At 41.4% G+C, this 19,959-nt stretch overlaps 2 protein-coding genes across 5 annotated transcripts; one reads left to right on the top strand and one right to left on the bottom strand.

Moving 5' to 3' along the window:
- Window position 1: 1 nt before the first annotated feature.
- On the bottom strand, window positions 2–6,616 carry LOC108234641 (D-amino-acid oxidase). Of its 3 annotated transcripts, none has more exons than XM_025005452.2 (11): window positions 6,478–6,616; window positions 3,489–3,689; window positions 3,306–3,420; window positions 2,900–2,976; window positions 2,249–2,314; window positions 1,505–1,559; window positions 1,242–1,346; window positions 1,063–1,145; window positions 792–909; window positions 480–578; window positions 2–404 (listed from the first exon to the last, which is right to left on the bottom strand). In XM_025005452.2, the coding sequence occupies exons 2-11, from the start codon at window positions 3,680–3,682 to the stop codon at window positions 279–281; spliced, it is 1,038 nt and encodes a 345-aa protein (XP_024861220.1). In that variant the 5' UTR covers window positions 3,683–3,689; window positions 6,478–6,616; the 3' UTR covers window positions 2–278. The 3 variants fall into 3 exon arrangements, with proteins under 3 accessions (XP_024861220.1, XP_024861219.1, XP_017269491.1); XM_025005451.2 differs by having other exon boundaries at window positions 6,475–6,610; XM_017414002.3 differs by lacking the exon at window positions 6,478–6,616 and adding an exon at window positions 4,108–4,261.
- A 45-nt stretch (window positions 6,617–6,661) lies between these two features.
- On the top strand, window positions 6,662–16,773 carry LOC112450421 (protein phosphatase Slingshot homolog 1-like). 2 transcript variants are annotated; one of them, XM_025005453.2, is made up of 3 exons: window positions 6,662–6,791; window positions 9,052–9,089; window positions 14,954–16,773. In XM_025005453.2, the coding sequence occupies exons 1-3, from the start codon at window positions 6,711–6,713 to the stop codon at window positions 15,114–15,116; spliced, it is 282 nt and encodes a 93-aa protein (XP_024861221.1). In that variant the 5' UTR covers window positions 6,662–6,710; the 3' UTR covers window positions 15,117–16,773. The 2 variants fall into 2 exon arrangements, 1 of the variants encoding a protein (XP_024861221.1); XR_003039052.2 differs by lacking the exons at window positions 6,662–6,791; window positions 9,052–9,089 and adding an exon at window positions 9,099–13,259.
- Window positions 16,774–19,959: the final 3,186 nt, after the last annotated feature.

A 19,959-nucleotide genomic window follows, 5' to 3' on the forward strand; every position in this document is an offset into this window, starting at 1 on the left:
GATTTGGATTATTGTTCTCTTTTATTGTTCAAAAAAATTAAGAAAGATTTAGTGCTTTTACAACATACTTACGTTTACAAAAACAGATATTTTTCTTTAAATTAATCAAAGTGGATATGGATTTATTAAAGCTATCTTTGAATTAGGAGCAGCACGTGTTGTTTCGTAGTGAATTTGGTATCAGTTTGCTTTAAATGTTAGTGTTGCCGAGAACATGGGAAGTGCTTATGTTTGATTTTAGTAAAGTAGCGTACCATTCTTTACTACTGGACACAGAACTACAGGCGAGCTTTGGGACGTTTGCCCTTTTCTTCCACGATCTGACCGAAGAGCCTCGCCGCCTCCTCGGCGCAGCCTCGGTGGATGGTCAGTCCGAAACCTCCGTGGCCGTAGTTGTGTATCACCTGTATAAGTGATGCAGTATTTTAGAAGCTGGAGAACAAAGAAGTCCCTGCTTTGAAAGCTTCTGTGACGTTTACCTCTATGGCAGATGAACCCGACTGGATGGTCTCCCGCTCCAGTCGGACTTTGCTGCGAACAGGTCTTAGACCGGACCAGTCATCCACTATCTTGGCATGCTGAGGAGAGATGGCAACAAGATAAACACAAGCTAAAAATATGATTTAAATATTTTCAAATCAAGTGATAAAGGACACATTTCCCTGTTACAGAATAAGTATCCTAAATATATCAAAATCAAACCAGTTAAATCCTTCAGCAGCACAGAAAATCCGTAAATAATTTCAGCAGAAGATAGCTCTTTCTTTTCCTGCCCTCTGACATCATCTCACCTTGAGGCTCGGCTCGAGGTTGCAAGCATTTTCCCAGATGCATTTGTGGTCGATGGAGTTGTTTTGTTCACTCCAGTTTCCCACCTGGAAAACTCCTCCGACTGTCACAAGACGACTCCTGCAGACATAGAAGTTCTGAAAACAGGCCCCAACATCGGCTCTGACCAACACATGGTGTGAACAGGAAGGTTTCTCTGTATGAACCGCTCTGTAAGACTAATGTCTGTGTGATCATGAGGTGTTTATCAGTCTGTTGTGTTACTGGTATTACCCTGGAATGATATACGGTGTATTATAGACTCCATCTTTAGGGCTGTGGGTAATAATCCAGTGCTTTAGCCAGGGGGCATCCACCTTAAGCACAGACAAAGAAGACAAAACTCTTTCTGTGGTCTCCTTACTGTTAGTTATCCAAACCTTCTACACACATTGGAAACTTCTGAGTCTCACCTTTAGTATCTGGCCACGGCCCGGTTTAAGGTCCGGGTCTGGCTGCAGCTCTCCTGATCTGACCCCAGTGCAGTTTATAATCACGTCTGCCCCAGCTTCAGACAGCTAGGAACAGTCAGGGACAATAAGAGATATCATTGTGATAAGGGAGGACATGTCTGGTTTTTTTTTTTTTTTTTTTTTTGAAGAACGAAACTACGGTGTCATTCATTACTGATTGTTAAAATATGGGTGTAAGCAGCTTTTCTAAAACCTCCACTAACCGTTTTAAACGACTCGATTTTCTTCTCATAAAATCTCACACCCCTTTTTTTCAACCTGTGAAAAAAAAAAAGAGTAGAAATTACAAGATCTTCCCTAAAAAAACAACTACTAGTTCAAATATTTTGAAGTGAAGTTCCATGACAAGATTATAAACAGTATCTTACCTGCTGTAGAAACAGATCTGACTGGATTAACAAACTAACGGGTGGTCTGAGTGAGACCAAGACCAAACTGCAGGAAAAAAAGGTTCCAGGTGGATTTCCCTCGTCTCTCTTTTCACCCATCACGCCAACCGTCTTCCTTTGGCGTTCTCTGAGTTGACTAGACAACCACCCTCGCCACCGCAGGTTGACATGGTTGCATAGTTTCCACACGCTACCACGAATAACAAGATCTATCTAATCAAACTCCCTTCCAGTCGTGGAAAATGTTGGAAAATGGAGTTAAGACGACAGCAATTCACTTTGGTCTTGGCCCCGCTCAGACTAGCTGTTAGCTCAATAATCCAGTCAGATTTTAACTATTTTTCCAAACTGAGGTCGTTCCAAAAGCTATCTTCGACAGGAAAGATATCATTGTTCGTAAGCTTTCCTCAGAACCTCACTTCAGAAGATCTGAAATATCTCTTTAGGAATCAGCAATCATAAATAAATGACAATTTTCACATATGATCTGAGTTTAAAGCTTTTTAAAACCCATTTAATTTCAAATTATTACAAACACAAGCTGCTGTCATCACTCACCAGTCCATCAGCCAGGGTAAGTAAGATTTACCTTCCACCATGAGAGCTGTGTTGAACCAACCAGAACTGGAAAAAGAGTCAGACCCAGACGTTACTAGTCACATGTTTTCATGGAAAACTACTGGTTTAAAGTACTAAAACTACAGCTGACAGTCAGACTAACTAGTTGGGCTCCAGTTGCATAATTTTAATTTTGTTATTAAGCTGCTATAATGAAACCTGGGCAATGATGTCACTGACTCATACTCCAAGAACTAGATATAATGTGAGATCTTTGTTTGAAACTTTAACATTAAATGCTGACATCAGCCTCGTCTGTCTGTTCGCAAAATATCTAATGAACCACTGGTTGGACTTTAATGAGACTCTCACAAAGTAATCATTGGATGAATCTGAAACTGATTAACTTTTGGAGTCAACTCAAATCAGTCTCTATTATAGATTTTGACTGAAGACTGTGTGTTAGTAGCTGAGAGTCGTTCCCAAAATGAGAGATGACAGCATGCAACCATGCATAATACTGTGTTCAAGATGTGGCCAAAAAGCCTTAAAAACTCCACATTTTAAACATAGTTTGTTCCTGGATTAAACATCTGGCTTGAAAGGTGGCGGGCGATGTGCATTTCTTCAAGGAATGCTGGGAGAACTCACTTGTATCCGGGAAACATCTCAATCTCTCGTTCTGTGAGCGCTCTGAAGCCCAGGACGCTGTGTTTGAATGAGGGCTCCTGCGATCACAAACAAATTCTTTACGGTTACAACGAGACCATGAGACACACACATAAAAAAAGCTTCAGCTGTGTTAGTGGACAGAATCCCAATTAACCCAGTGAGGCCTCTTTTTAGGGAACTGTCCTTTGTGCAGCTTAACAAAGCTCTTTATCTATATTGGTATGTAATAAACTACGTAATGAGTTATTTGGAGTACATTGAAGGGTACATTTTAAACTTTTTTTTCACTACACTTTGTTCATTGTTGTAAAAAGTCTAACAAGGGCCAATCTTATCACCGAGGTTGTGTTTATAGAACATGCTCAAAGATGAAAGCCGTACTCACGGGCAGCCGATCGGTGCAAAGGTTGTAGCCCGATTGAAGGAATATACCCATCTTTATAGCCTCTGGTGAGCTGAGGCAGTTCAGCAAGTAGTCGAACGTCTCCTTGTTCCATTTACTAAAAAGAAACAGGATTAAAGCAGACGAAGGGGAAGACGAAACAGACAGAAAAGAGATGGCACACACGTCTCCTGGACGTTGCCCTTGTCGTGGAGGTACGGCTGCCAGAGGCCAGCGGCTCCATCGCTGGTGGTCAGCGGAGTGAAGCAGTCCGCGTACACCTCGATGGTCAGCGGGCTGACTTTGGAGTGAAACCGCTCATAGATGCTCTGAGCCGTGGACAAGCCGATGACCCCGGCTCCAATCACTGCCACCCGCATCTCTGCACTGAACAGATGAGACACAGTGACACTTACTCACATGTGGGCTCCTCTACATCACATCATAGGCGAATATGATTGGACAAAGCATCTGAAAGCTGCTGCTCTGTTAAATTAACCTGTGTGTCAACAATGACTACTGCATGAACAAAATTAAGAGACGTGCTAAGAAGAAACAAGAAAATCGAGGAAAAGAAGTCACAATAATCTGAATAAAGTTCACAAAACTAACCAGGTGGGTCACATACAACTCACAATGAATAAGACTTTATGTAACAACAAGCAACATGTCGGATACTTATGTTCATTGAATTAAAGAAGCAACAGGTTTATTTATGCCTATAGGGGAGCCGCACGATGCACACAGCGTCAAGATAATCCTGTCTAAACTCAGTCTAAAAGTTTCGGGAAAGTTTTTCCCTTACCTGCTACCAGTTTTGACCCAACACAGCGACCCACCGACTGACTGAGAACCATCTGGAGGCCCGTGTGTCACAAGCGGGGGGCGGAGCCTGCAGCTGCGTTCAGGGCCCCTCGTTCAAACCACACTCAGAGCGGCACGAGCACATGTTTCGATGCGTACAAACTCTAAACATGTTACAGGGCTGCAACCATAGAAAATAACAGACAGAGCTGGAAAATGGGCATAAAATCAACGAATTTAAGGAACCATTTAACGGGAGAACTTGTTAGCAAGTTGCTGCATGAGACGTATTTATACTCGGTGCTGATTATTTGGGTAAAGTCCTGAATAAAAAGAGGCTTCGGCTGTTCTTCAGTGGACCATATCTTATCAAATGACAGACGACCTTGGTTCATTAGTCCACTGAAAAGTGTATTTTTAATAAATGGTCCACACTTGTACAGCACTTTTTAACCTGTCCAGGTTCTGCAAAGCTCTTTACAGTGTTTGTCATTCACCCATTCACTGATTTATTATATATTTTACACATTATATACAGCACTTTCATGTTCTCACTCATACACCAAGGCTCAGTGTCTTGCCCAAGGATATTTCGGCACGCTAAGGGCTGGGGATCAAACCTGTGATCGTCCAGTTGACATCCTGAGTCAACACCGGTTCGTATCATGAGTTTAGGGGTCCATTTGGTTCCTCATAGGTCTAAATGACATTCCTCTGAAACTGATCAGAACAGAAATGGAATGAAATGGCAGCCAAAGACCAAAGAAAGTTGTTGAAACTCAGGAACCATCAATCCTGACCACTCCACTTTAAAAAGGAAAGTTGAGCTTCTTGGAATCAAAACATAAAGAAACCAGGGATGACTCAAGACTGTAAAGAGCATGGTGCTCGTTACACATTGTTTTTATATGCAGATGTATTTTAAGGTTACAAAAAGAAGTAAATATGGCTGAACTAATATGATTTTAAGTGCTGCTGATGACACTCATGTCTACCTTCATAGCAGCCTTGGACAGCAGCTATAAACAGACACAACGTGAAGATTTATTCAGTGAAAGTCTGTGGCAATGGCTCGTAAACTGATGCAATGCGATGAAACTAGTGCAACTGCAGCAATAAACTGTGATAAGAAGCTCACAGCCTAAAGTATACCACAAACTCAGACAAATCCCAAAGCCAAAACTTTCATCTGATTAAACAAAACCAAGAGCAAAGTCAAAGCTGGGAATTTTAAAAAAGCCCCAACATAAATTTAGCAAAAGGGGAAAGCTGAGCTGTGCGTGAAAAGTGACAGGAAGCGGGAAACTACAGCATGTGTGAATATTAACAGAGGATCTGACAAGAGCAAACAAAACAGGAACAACTGGAAGGGATAATTTGGCAAGAGGATGACTGTGGATAAATGAGAAAGAGAGCAGGTGCTGACAGAGCAAACCTCAGTCAGAGTAACTGGAGTTTAACCTTGTTAAACTTTAATCACTGCCAACTTCAGAAAAGAAATACCTGAAAATTTCAATTAAAGCTAGAAATCAAACTTTTTAAAGACCAAAACTTAAAAATATTCTAAATTAAATAAAGAACAGTAACTACAGAAATAGTCTTTTTTGCAAAAATGCAGTGTGAATGCTGAGTGGCTGCTGAGATCTGCTGAAACTGAATTGTTAAAGCTAAAAGAAGCAGAAGACTGGCTAAAAGGAGCACAAGAAGACAAAAAAAGCAAGTATGCTGAATCAGCTTTTAAAGAAAACAATGTTTTGTAAGGAAAATGTTTGTAAATAAGGTTTATTATTATTATTAATAAACTTTATTATTATTTAAAGTTATTTTTGAAAAGCATAAAAAAGTAAAAAATAAAAAGGTTGTAGCACTCTTCTCCTGAATTGTTGGCACATGAATGGTGAAAGCAGCACAAAGTATGCAGAAGTAGTTAGACTGCAAACAGGAAAACAATAATAATGTGGAGCAAACTGGAATGGGAAAAATGTCATTGTCAAAAGAACTTGTTGCAAAAATAACTTGATTAAAACTGGAGTGGAAAAAAAGTTACTCTTGTTGGCCAGAACAGTGGTAGCTGGCCAACAAATGTAAACATATTTAACTAAACTTGCAGGATGAACCAGAACATGATCTGAGTTTAAAAATAAAAAAACACATGTTCCACTGCACCATCTCCAAATTATTCCTTTCAGCATACTGTAGTTTTTTCCCCTTACATTTTCCTAGGCAGCTCTGTCCCATCATGTGCCTTTACATAAAACCTTATCCATTTTTTCTTTACCTTTTAAATGCTCTGTAAACAAGCAGAAGAATACACACTAATTGCCTCTGGTGACAGTGCGCTTTATCAGTGACTCTGTTACTGTATTACCACGTTTACGACGGCGCCGTCAGGGTGGATGGGGCCTTGAAGGCAGCACTTCCTGCAGCCCCCCGGAGAGGTCCGTCCTGCTGGATGACAACACGCCGTCTCTGCCCTCCAGCCTCCAGTGCGTGCTGCGGGCTGTGCGCGGTTAGCTCAGCGGCTAGCTGCAGGCAGCTCCCCGGGGCCACAGCGGCCGGCGTTTTTGGCGCATCGTCCCCAGCCTCTTCCAGCCTCCTCCGGCCATGGCGTTGGTGACGCTGCAGCGGTCCCCGACCCCGAGCGCCGCGTCCACGGCCAGCACGGCGACCACGACCGCGGGGGAGGTCAGTCTGTTGCCCAAGCAGGGAGGAGAGCAGCGATGCTCCTGTGGTTTATCAGCGAGGATGAGGAAGAGGGGGGATGCTGCTGGAGGGAGGCCCGCTGATTGAAGCTAAACCGTTAGCACCGTTATGCTAGGCTGTTGGCTAATGGTAGTCACCAAATTATGCCTAATTACAGATAAAATTGGCCTTTACTGTGTAATATATCAGCATGCTAATATATAAAACTATAAAAGGCCAGCGAGTGTGTTAAACTTGTAAGTTTTTAACCTAAAAGGCTAACGTTAGCTTACTTTTATAAGTATCCTGTGACTGATGCAGGCTGTAGCTAACAGATTTTAGCTGTTTTATTATGTGACCGTCTGACATGGAGGGGCTTTTCTTTACATCCTTCATTTTTTTAACAAAATAGCGACAGGGTGTTGTTTACCGTGCTCAGCATGGAGGGGAATTATGATTTTATTACCCTCTGGTGTTAGAAGGGGATCTTTTGTTGTGCTGTTCTTGCAGCCCAGTTTAGCTGTAAAGTCTCCCAACAAACATGAAATTAGAAATTGTTATTCACTGACAGAATATCTGAGTGTCACTTCCCATTAGCATTGTCTGCTGGTCCTCCTCTAAAAGACAAATCGATTTGCTGATTGATAAACATCCATCAGGGGATTTAAAAAAAAAAAAAAAAAAGGAGATGATGTGCTCCTACTGGGCTATAGTAGTGGAGAGGCACAGTTAAAATGTCTTTTTTTATGGTCACTAACATTAATAAAATGTGGCAGTATTTATCACATCACCACAGATATCCTTCACAGTAAGTTGATTTCACTGTTTCCAAGCATCCAGTCACCAGATGGGGGCACCACTTACCAGCTGCAGACAGATGAGCTCACCTTGTGCTGTCTTGCACACAGCCAGACAAATCAAATGTGACGTCTGCATTTGCATCTGCTTGCTTTTATTTACGAACGCAATTACAGCAGTGTGAATATTTGCGTTCGAAGCAAAAGTGCTTGATTTTTAGCAGCACCCAGCAGCCTTTTGCAGCGCTCGAACGCCACAGCGCGGTCACTTGTTGTAAGTAGATGCCACCCCGTTAATGAATATTGTTTTGTTTTTCTCCCTGAACACGGCTGTTGCTGGAGATTTGTGTCCAGGTTTGATGGGAAAAGCTGACTGGAGTCTGCTGCAGCTATGATGTCATCTGCTCCTGAGGGGTGGGAGGGCGGGAGGAGTGGTGTTATGCTGGAGTGAAGGGGGGGAAAAAGAGCTTAGGTAAACAGGCATGCAGAGGATGCTGGGTTCAGGCAGGATTATTTAACTATATTGCACAAATGCACCAAGTCAAGCATTGTTTTCTGGCCACAGTTTTTAATCTTTCGCAGTCAGTCCTAGAAATGGCCTTTCTGGACTTATAATTTCTTTTTTTCTTCCTGCTGAGTAAACATCAGCAGCGGGTCACCAAAAATAGAAAATAATCTCTTGAAGCTTACAGCTCGTTTCTAGTGGCGGTCCTCGTCGTGACATCCTCCAGTTCAGTCATCGCGTGTCTAATATTATTTAAGCGACTTACCGAAAGTCACCCCAGATGCAGAATAATTAGGTTTAAACCCATTTTTATTTAGTAAATGAAAATCCTAGAAGCTGTTTTTTGGCCGCTGCACCAAAAAAAAAAAAAAAAAAAAGCACACCTGCATGTTTCATACCAACCCTGGAATGTGCTTGCAGCATCACGTTGAACAGATGTCAGGATAAAACATACGTTTATCTAGATTGGACATAATGGCGCACATTTCTCTCAACACCTTTAGTATGCCGAGCTATACTGCTCTTAACATAACAACCCCCTTGTGTCGAAACAAAATGAGCTCATTCGTACGGATGTCAACAACTTATCTGATTCAGCCTGAAGAAATGCAAATATGTATGCTGTTATAACATGACTATACAGCTTTTGGCACTGATCGTTTAGTGACAATAGTTGCCGCAGTGATAGTTTTGGTCTTAAGAGGTCAAGCAACATCAGGATCTCCTTACAGTTTGAAAGAATTATGTCATTTAGATTTGTAGAACGTGAACAGGACCTTATGAACTTCTACGTCCTAGCACCCCCATTGCTGTGAGTTCCCTTGTGATGTTTTATTTATAAGTTTTTTTATGACTTGTAAATTAAGAAGGCTGTAACTTTTCCTAACTGCCAGGCTGAGAGTGTTTATTATAAGGCTGTCAGATGTGAAGAGTTACTTATTTCACCTTATCTGTTTTACAGGACTTTGGGAGTGAAGATGAGCGGCGAATAAATCAGAGGTATGTTTATGTAGAAGTTGAGTTTTGCCCTTCTTTTGCACGGTGCACGGTGCAAAACAACACTCGGCGCACGAACAGGTGGTTTTCCGACCAACCGACCGCCTGAATCTGCTTTTGACTCATGCTTCGAAAGCTCGAGTGGCGGCAGACAAGCTGGCATCAACAAACGAGGAGAAGTGTCATCAGACACCTGCTTGCGCGTCTTGTTGGTAGTTATTTGTTTTTAATAGCTGACTGGAAACCGTGCACAAGCATCCTGGCGTCCCTCGAGCAAAATGTAGAAAAGTTTATTCATCATCAGTGGAACCGTTTGGCTTTTCGACAGGTTGCAATCGTGATACAAATGATCATTTTGGCAGTCAAGTGTTTTGACATTTGCTGAGTTGGTTATTGCTCCAACTGTGAACATTTGGGTGTCTTTTTAGGAAAGGTTTTTGATGACAAGTAGAACGGCAGCAGAATTATGAAGCAGACAGTAAAAATCTGTGTATGCTGCCATTGTTTCACCAGAGAGCTGCATGAAAATAAAACAGTTTAAATACTCTACATGTACAAGGAAATGTTACAGAAGTCACAATATTGTTATTCTTCTATGTTGAAGTTTTTGCTCAGCATGTGCTGCTCTTGTTAAGAATCGAGTTTTAACTATTTTAACATGTTCTTATGATTTTATATCATATGTTAGAAGACAAAAGTTGAGGATTCAAACTTAGCATTTTCATTTTACAACTGCAGTTTAGATTTTGGGGATAAAAACCCAACAATGCAAAGTGTCCTAAAGATAACTTTTGTTATTGTGTTACAAAGCAGTGTTGTTTTGCTCCTCTCTGTCCGATCTGTTTCTCGTATACCTGTGTGTGTGAATGTCTCAGTGCTAATAACCTGCAGGCCTAGGCTGCAGTGTGTCTCCAGAGGCTGCCGACTCATCGTTGGTGTTTTTCCCCGTCTCCACGGCACACACAACTGCAGTGTTGCTTCCTCCACAACACAGAGGTGCAGCACTGCGATTCCTTAGCACGGCCTGCGTGTCACACTAAAGTAGAAACACGCCGGAGCAGTTACTGGAGGACGGAGTCACATCCAAGCCATTTTAAGACCTAAACAATTTTTTGATTTCATTTGTTTGCTCCGATGTAGAAAGTGTGTTCTTCTTCGTTCTGTTCAAACCAAAGATATTCCAACACCAGAACTGAAGAATGAAGCTAACTGGACCTATAAAGCATACATCCTTGTTGGAGTTTAATACGATACAAATGTGTGTCATGCATATATGGAAAGCATGCATACCCAAAAAGAAGACAAACACAATCAAATGGGATTTTAACACAACTGCAGTGAAGCAACCAGAGAGAGAAAGATTGAATTTCAGTTCCGATCAGATTTGTACAATGGCTTGTCAGCACAAAACTGTCTTGTCAAGATGGTCCAACGATAACAGAACAAGCTTTTATGTGTCAGTCATTTCGACAGAGTTCTTTGTTCCTCTGGGTTGTTCTTTTATCAGTTAGGAATCGGCTGTGTGGGGTTTGTTATTTTACACACGTTTATCGCAGAAAGCTTCTAAATATGTTTGAATCGTGTGAATCATAAAAGACTGTTTCTGTCCACGAGATATGGCCTACTAACTGCTCAGTTTGATTTCCGTTATGCAACAGCCTATGCGATATCCCCAAGCAATGCGTGATCTGTGCACGATGCGAGTCCTGACTTGCTTCTAGATGTCTTTCTTTTTTTTTTTTTGAAGCGCCCATAAGGCTCATTATGCAATCAAACTGGCAGTAAATTTGTTTTTATAGCATAGGCGCACTAAGTAGTGTTTAATTTGACAGACAGATTTATCAGGGCGAACTGATTTGGTACACAAGTTGAAAGGTTACATCTGTTGACGGATGGCTGAAAATCTGCCAAACTGGAATATTTGTACTTGCTGTTCCTTGTTGACCTTAATGATGATGAAAAGCCCAAATAGTTGATGAAGACCAACATAAATATTGTACTGGTGTCTGTGGCAACGAGCCAAAGAAAGATTTACCTCATCCACCTTGTGTGCTGAAGAGTTGTGCAAGGTACGTCGCTGGGGTACATTTTTTTTAATGTGAGTGTTAATTTAGTGTGCGGGTGGAGGAGGTTTGATTCAGCACAGGAGGCCAGATTATCACAGGAAGCTTGCGAAACATGTCAAATCAACTTCACTTTTACGACTTTTATGCCCTCTCTGGTTTTGAGTGTAGAAATGGCAACAAGGAGAAACACAAGCTGGAGCAGAAGTGCCACATCTCAGTCTTTCATGTGTACTTTTTTTGTTTTGTTTTTCCATCAGCACAATGGTGTCATTTATTTTATTTATTTTTTTTGCTTTGGCCCTCTGATACCTGAGGACGTTTCTCCCTCCTGTGCCCCTCCTTCTATTTACCACTTTCACAGGAAAAATGCCAGTATTATGCAACAGACAACCCCAAGAGAAAGTTGTTTTTTTTCCTCGTTGTGCTTGGGTCTGGAACACACTCCAAAGACCATGACTAAACCAGCCTGGTAACTGGCTCTTTGTGCCCTCTTTATAGGGTAACTTGGAGCAGCTTTCTCTCATACCTGTTCATGCAGTGACTCAGAGCTGTAGCTTAAAGGACATCTGGCCTTTTTTGTTTTTACTCCATTTATTTTATTTATCTGGATGCTTACAGAGCTACAAATCATACCCTCACGCTGCGATGTGCTGTCATCTATACCAAATGCCTTTTAAAGCTTGACTTCAAACTCGGACGAAGTTCCTTTATCTCCTTTATGTCTCTCTATTCTTTGTGCCTCGGACACATAAAACTGTCCAGAGCACCGTATGGACCGTCAGTGAACCTGTAAGAGTTTGTTAAATACTGCCAGTGACCATCAGATATTGTCCTATCGCTGTCTGGGTTTCTGTGTCGGTGGTGCAGCTAATCTCTGTCATCAGATGCATCCAGACATTTCATTGTTTATGTTTGGAGATTTCAGTGATTGGCGTCTTAAGAAAACTGCAAACTCCTTTCCAGAAAAAGACAAGCAAACAACAAAACCAACCTATAAAACATTCAGTCTTAAATTGCCTTAGGCATGTACAGGTTTCAGCTGTTTTTGTGCACTCTGTTTGCACAATTATGTCTCATTTTATTGTTTTTTTCCATACTATTCATATGCTGTATAAGGAATATTTCTTGGTGTTGTCCAAGGCATAAAAGGTATGTCCTCTGTAACCTGCTATAATCTCCAATAATCTCAGACAGTGTGTTTTAATAGGGGTACATGTGAGTGAATGACAGCTAGCACTGGCCACTTGAAGCAAAGACACAAGATAATCCCTCCCTTATAAGCCTGCGTATAATGAGATTGGGGAGTTTTGGAACAATGACAGTTCTTCCCGCTGCCTGTTCCACCTATGCTTTGCTCATGTGTCGAGATCCGTGGAGGCTCTACTCTGGAGGCTGACGTTTTATGTCTGCCTCTTTTTTTTTTTTTTCCTCTTAAGAAATTCAGCTTTTTAAACACAGAGGAAAAAGAGGCTTTCTCACTTGGTTTCGAAGATTTTGCACCAAGATCACTGGAGAAGACATTTAGCGCTGACTTAAGAGGAAACTCATTCCTGATTGCACTGATTCTTACCTGAAGTTTAAAGGGACAACAGAAGGGAGTTCATGCCGAAAGGAGGCATCCAACGCTCAGAATTATGATCAACTCTCTAGATTCTCGCGTGCAGACTCGGATGTTTAACCATCATTATTCTACTGAAGAACTGTCACAGACAAGACAGATTGAAGGTCTCGGGAGTCTGGCTGTGTGTGCCTGAGGCTGCGGGAGGAGGGTGCAGTGGATCCCTGCGGGCGGGGAGGCAGGCGCTCAGATGAGGGAGGAGGGAAGAGGCATCTGGAGGGAGTGGCCTCTGAACTGACGGCGCCGCTCGCAGATGAGTGCGGACTGCCTTGTCAGTCTGTCACTCAAAAGGACAAACCCGAAGGCGCAGTTTCTTTTTTTTTCTCTCTCTCCGTGATGAGGAACAGTTAGCTCCCACCGACGGGGCCTGTGTCTCATTCCGGCCTATAGGATGCATCTGGTCGTAGAACCCATTCAGGAGGCCGTGATGAAGATGCTACCGTATTTCGTGGAGAACGCCGTGTTGACGCAGAGAGAAATCAACCGGATGTGAGTTTTGATGACTTTTCTTGAACCGTGTAACAAGCCGGCTCGTTGTCGACGTCGTCAAAAAAACATTAGACTGCTGTGATTTTGAATCGTTTCTTTACTCTTGACCTGTGACTCTTCAAATGAGGATGAATGTCACTCCTGTCTTTCTGTAAAAAAATCAAATAAAAGTACAGGTGCATTTGTAGTTTTCTGCTAATGTTTGCTCTCAGAGTCGGTTTGCTTTGATTCGAGACACATTTTTAGCTCTAACATTTGTGGAGAAGTTGATAGCAGGGTGCTGCAGCGGAGGAAAGAGCTGAGCTTCGGCTGTTTGGGTTTCACACATCTACAGACTGAAAAAGAAATATTGATAGGTTTGTACAGAGTGAGAGTAGTAATGAGTCAGCTGCATCTTTCTTGATTAAGATATTGACACTTTTACCTTTTTATATAATTTATAATTTCCTGCCAGTTTGACCCTTCCTAAAAACTTTATCAAACAGAAAGAAGCATGACAAAAACTTACCAAAGTGGGATAAAAGCTCTCGTTTAAAACGTGTCCACCCCCATGTGTTGTCACTGTAAGGTTTTTTTTTTGTTTGTTTGTTTGTTTTTTTTAGCACTGCTGGGGGCGGTCAGAATTTATTGTGAGGTGTACAAAATGAAAACCATTGTTCCCACAAAATGTTCAGTTTGGTTCAGGCCTTTTTAACCACATGTGGGGTTTTCAAAGTCCAACCAGAGGAGGAAGATTATGGAGTAGTCTGATGATGATTTTATTTCAAACTAAAACCTTGTAGTCTGTTTTTTTTTGGGGGGGATACTGCTGGGTTAAGTCAGCTCAACACTTTATTTTTCTCTCAGATATCAGTACTGTGTATTTTGTTTTATAGTGTACCTCAATACACTGATGTCATCATAGCTGTGTGTAGACCGGCTTGTCTGTTGGATATTCAGGATTTTTTTATTTATTTGTTTATTTATTTGCTTCAGTCACTCATCACTTCTGTGGGTTGCCAGGTTGCAGACATACCTGTCGCGTGTGTTCCACCTTGCTGTCAGGTAGATTTAGGAATGTGTTCCCATTGTTCTTTAATGAAATGGAATGAGTAAATTCAGCCTGGAGGAAACACTGCACTTCTTTTTTTATTGCATATCTTTAAATATGTCATCCGTTTATAGTTCAAATGCCTGACCCAATGAAGCCAGGACTTTTACAATTAGGTATAAAAGTGATTATTGCTGCTTTCAGGGTCACAGTCAAAGGTAAGCCTCACAAAGAGCTGCAGTTTGATCAGTTGCTTGGGTTCGTGTTGCATTCCCTCAAGACAGCAAGGATCCAACAAGTCCAATCTGAGTGGAGCCAATGCAGCAGTTCTAACATAGATAAGCACTGCAGCTCAAAGCTTAAATCCTGGCGGCTGCAGGATGAGGTCTGCCTCTGTAACGTGGCAGCTTGGCTTCCCTTCTGAGCTGTCGAGTTAATTCACCAGAAGCGAACATCAATGATTTATGGTTATCTCATTGGCTCCTTCTAACTGAACTGAACCGTTTTATTAAGCTCCATTTCTTTTCCCCCCCTAGTATCCTACTGTTAGGTCTTTTTAGTTCACTGAACTAATTGGAGTGATTGTGCTGAGCTCTTCCCTCTGAATGGTGTCTGATGTCTGTGTTTCAAGCGTTTGTAACTTTTCTCTCCCATTCGTTCGCAGCCTGAGTGAGAGCTTCTTTATGGTGAAGGGCGCTGCTCTCTTCTTGCAGCAGGGAAGCAGTCAGCAGGGCCAAAAAGCACATCCTCCTCACAAACATGCAGGTGAGCGTCACAAAGCGCCACACGGTGGTCCGTCATCATTCCCGCTGTCAGGCTTGCACTGAGCAGTGCTGTTGTGAAACAGGTTTAGGTGCTGCTCTCCTAAACACTGCAGCAGATGTTTTTAACTGGGGTGAGAAGGCTGGAAGCTGCGTCGTTGATAAGCATGTTCCCGACCTGTAGCTTAGGCAGATTAGGGCTTAAATCCAGCGTATGGTGGCACTCTGAGCAAAACTTCTGTTGATGATTAAAGGAGGGCCTTACTATTTGTACAAACTCACATGTGCCCTCCTGTTCTAACTCTGCTAACTTTACAAACTCCACCAGTCTCAGCAGTCTGTCATTATGTGAATCAGTTGCTCAGGACCAAGACAACATTCATAGTGTGTTTAGTTGGCCTTAAAGTTTTGTGTTCATTGCAGAAAAGTAGAATTGGCTATATTGTTCGTCATACTGTTCAAAGTTTTGGTTGTTCTTCTGCGACAGCCACTTTAGTTTTTATAAACCTTCAAGTAAACAGACTGCTTTGCAGAGGGCTTGTAGGGCTTGCACATCATATTGATTTGAATCATGAGGTCACGTGATAATTTGGGCCAAACTTCGTCATTAATCAGACTCTTTCTTTTCTTTCAATGACATTGTTGAAAGCCACAGTAGTTGCTTTTAAGACTTGAGGCTGGCCGTGGAGTCCAGTTGCATGATGAGATTTCGCCGTCAGCCAACAACTTAACTGCTGCCAGGTCATTTGGCAACTCGTGGCTGCGGGTGGCAGCTTTGTCCGTCTTTACTGGCCTCTTTGTCAGGTACCACACATGTTTGCCAGCCGTACTTTGTCGTCAGGAGCGTTTGCCAGGGGAAATAGTCGTGTCATGTCTCGGTAACTGTGGGGTTTGACCAAGAAGTGGGAGACAGTGAGGCGGACTTATACAAAGTTCCTGATAAAGGCACTCTTGTTCTCAAAGCTACTGCCACACCATCAGTGACTTGAAGTTTATTGTTAGAAAGATTGTTAGAAAGAGACTTAAGAAGTACAAAACAGTGGTGTAGTTTGTGAGTGTAGCTCTGGTATTTCATGTTACAAATGGAGGAATTAACTGTGTGGATGAATCTAATTATGATTCTTCTTTCCCACAAAAGTTATAATTTCAGGAAAATCTTTGAACACCAATTTTAGATTTGTTTCTGAGCTGTAAATCAGTGGTAGAAGTCAGCTTTGGTTCTGTTGTTACCGTGGTCAAGACTGCCAGCTAATCTAATTTAAACCACTCACATCCGTATAAACACCTAAAACATTGTTTGATACATTACAGTGTTGTGATTTGGTTCAGTGGGTTGAATAAAGTCCTGAATACACACGTTTAAACAAGAATTTAGTGACTTGTAATTGCAAAAAAAAAGTTTAAAAAGTTAGAAGTTAATTAAAAGAAAATCTAAATAAACTAAGGTTCCAGTCTAATACTCCATTTTGCTTGGAGAAATAATGAAGCTTCAATGCTTTTTCTATCATCTCATTTAGCAAAGAAACTCTGGACCAACCTTTATGAAAGAAAAGTAGACTGATCCCACACCTTTCAAACTGTTGTTCATGCAAAAATCCATTTTAATTTATACATCTTAATGCAATAATATGTTACATCTTATTTTACTAATATGATATATAAAAAAAGACTTGTACAAAAAATATATAGTGAAATCAAGAGCAAGAAAAGAGCATAAAGGGTTTTTTTTTTTTTTTNGCAGAATAATTAGGTTTAAACCCATTTTTATTTAGTAAATGAAAATCCTAGAAGCTGTTTTTTGGCCGCTGCACCAAAAAAAAAAAAAAAAAGCACACCTGCATGTTTCATACCAACCCTGGAATGTGCTTGCAGCATCACGTTGAACAGATGTCAGGATAAAACATACGTTTATCTAGATTGGACATAATGGCGCACATTTCTCTCAACACCTTTAGTATGCCGAGCTATACTGCTCTTAACATAACAACCCCCTTGTGTCGAAACAAAATGAGCTCATTCGTACGGATGTCAACAACTTATCTGATTCAGCCTGAAGAAATGCAAATATGTATGCTGTTATAACATGACTATACAGCTTTTGGCACTGATCGTTTAGTGACAATAGTTGCCGCAGTGATAGTTTTGGTCTTAAGAGGTCAAGCAACATCAGGATCTCCTTACAGTTTGAAAGAATTATGTCATTTAGATTTGTAGAACGTGAACAGGACCTTATGAACTTCTACGTCCTAGCACCCCCATTGCTGTGAGTTCCCTTGTGATGTTTTATTTATAAGTTTTTTTATGACTTGTAAATTAAGAAGGCTGTAACTTTTCCTAACTGCCAGGCTGAGAGTGTTTATTATAAGGCTGTCAGATGTGAAGAGTTACTTATTTCACCTTATCTGTTTTACAGGACTTTGGGAGTGAAGATGAGCGGCGAATAAATCAGAGGTATGTTTATGTAGAAGTTGAGTTTTGCCCTTCTTTTGCACGGTGCACGGTGCAAAACAACACTCGGCGCACGAACAGGTGGTTTTCCGACCAACCGACCGCCTGAATCTGCTTTTGACTCATGCTTCGAAAGCTCGAGTGGCGGCAGACAAGCTGGCATCAACAAACGAGGAGAAGTGTCATCAGACACCTGCTTGCGCGTCTTGTTGGTAGTTATTTGTTTTTAATAGCTGACTGGAAACCGTGCACAAGCATCCTGGCGTCCCTCGAGCAAAATGTAGAAAAGTTTATTCATCATCAGTGGAACCGTTTGGCTTTTCGACAGGTTGCAATCGTGATACAAATGATCATTTTGGCAGTCAAGTGTTTTGACATTTGCTGAGTTGGTTATTGCTCCAACTGTGAACATTTGGGTGTCTTTTTAGGAAAGGTTTTTGATGACAAGTAGAACGGCAGCAGAATTATGAAGCAGACAGTAAAAATCTGTGTATGCTGCCATTGTTTCACCAGAGAGCTGCATGAAAATAAAACAGTTTAAATACTCTACATGTACAAGGAAATGTTACAGAAGTCACAATATTGTTATTCTTCTATGTTGAAGTTTTTGCTCAGCATGTGCTGCTCTTGTTAAGAATCGAGTTTTAACTATTTTAACATGTTCTTATGATTTTATATCATATGTTAGAAGACAAAAGTTGAGGATTCAAACTTAGCATTTTCATTTTACAACTGCAGTTTAGATTTTGGGGATAAAAACCCAACAATGCAAAGTGTCCTAAAGATAACTTTTGTTATTGTGTTACAAAGCAGTGTTGTTTTGCTCCTCTCTGTCCGATCTGTTTCTCGTATACCTGTGTGTGTGAATGTCTCAGTGCTAATAACCTGCAGGCCTAGGCTGCAGTGTGTCTCCAGAGGCTGCCGACTCATCGTTGGTGTTTTTCCCCGTCTCCACGGCACACACAACTGCAGTGTTGCTTCCTCCACAACACAGAGGTGCAGCACTGCGATTCCTTAGCACGGCCTGCGTGTCACACTAAAGTAGAAACACGCCGGAGCAGTTACTGGAGGACGGAGTCACATCCAAGCCATTTTAAGACCTAAACAATTTTTTGATTTCATTTGTTTGCTCCGATGTAGAAAGTGTGTTCTTCTTCGTTCTGTTCAAACCAAAGATATTCCAACACCAGAACTGAAGAATGAAGCTAACTGGACCTATAAAGCATACATCCTTGTTGGAGTTTAATACGATACAAATGTGTGTCATGCATATATGGAAAGCATGCATACCCAAAAAGAAGACAAACACAATCAAATGGGATTTTAACACAACTGCAGTGAAGCAACCAGAGAGAGAAAGATTGAATTTCAGTTCCGATCAGATTTGTACAATGGCTTGTCAGCACAAAACTGTCTTGTCAAGATGGTCCAACGATAACAGAACAAGCTTTTATGTGTCAGTCATTTCGACAGAGTTCTTTGTTCCTCTGGGTTGTTCTTTTATCAGTTAGGAATCGGCTGTGTGGGGTTTGTTATTTTACACACGTTTATCGCAGAAAGCTTCTAAATATGTTTGAATCGTGTGAATCATAAAAGACTGTTTCTGTCCACGAGATATGGCCTACTAACTGCTCAGTTTGATTTCCGTTATGCAACAGCCTATGCGATATCCCCAAGCAATGCGTGATCTGTGCACGATGCGAGTCCTGACTTGCTTCTAGATGTCTTTCTTTTTTTTTTTTTGAAGCGCCCATAAGGCTCATTATGCAATCAAACTGGCAGTAAATTTGTTTTTATAGCATAGGCGCACTAAGTAGTGTTTAATTTGACAGACAGATTTATCAGGGCGAACTGATTTGGTACACAAGTTGAAAGGTTACATCTGTTGACGGATGGCTGAAAATCTGCCAAACTGGAATATTTGTACTTGCTGTTCCTTGTTGACCTTAATGATGATGAAAAGCCCAAATAGTTGATGAAGACCAACATAAATATTGTACTGGTGTCTGTGGCAACGAGCCAAAGAAAGATTTACCTCATCCACCTTGTGTGCTGAAGAGTTGTGCAAGGTACGTCGCTGGGGTACATTTTTTTTAATGTGAGTGTTAATTTAGTGTGCGGGTGGAGGAGGTTTGATTCAGCACAGGAGGCCAGATTATCACAGGAAGCTTGCGAAACATGTCAAATCAACTTCACTTTTACGACTTTTATGCCCTCTCTGGTTTTGAGTGTAGAAATGGCAACAAGGAGAAACACAAGCTGGAGCAGAAGTGCCACATCTCAGTCTTTCATGTGTACTTTTTTTGTTTTGTTTTTCCATCAGCACAATGGTGTCATTTATTTTATTTATTTTTTTTGCTTTGGCCCTCTGATACCTGAGGACGTTTCTCCCTCCTGTGCCCCTCCTTCTATTTACCACTTTCACAGGAAAAATGCCAGTATTATGCAACAGACAACCCCA

The sequence above is a fragment of the Kryptolebias marmoratus genome, linkage group LG1 (assembly GCF_001649575.2).
Source record: "Kryptolebias marmoratus isolate JLee-2015 linkage group LG1, ASM164957v2, whole genome shotgun sequence".
NCBI lineage: Eukaryota > Metazoa > Chordata > Actinopteri > Cyprinodontiformes > Rivulidae > Kryptolebias > Kryptolebias marmoratus.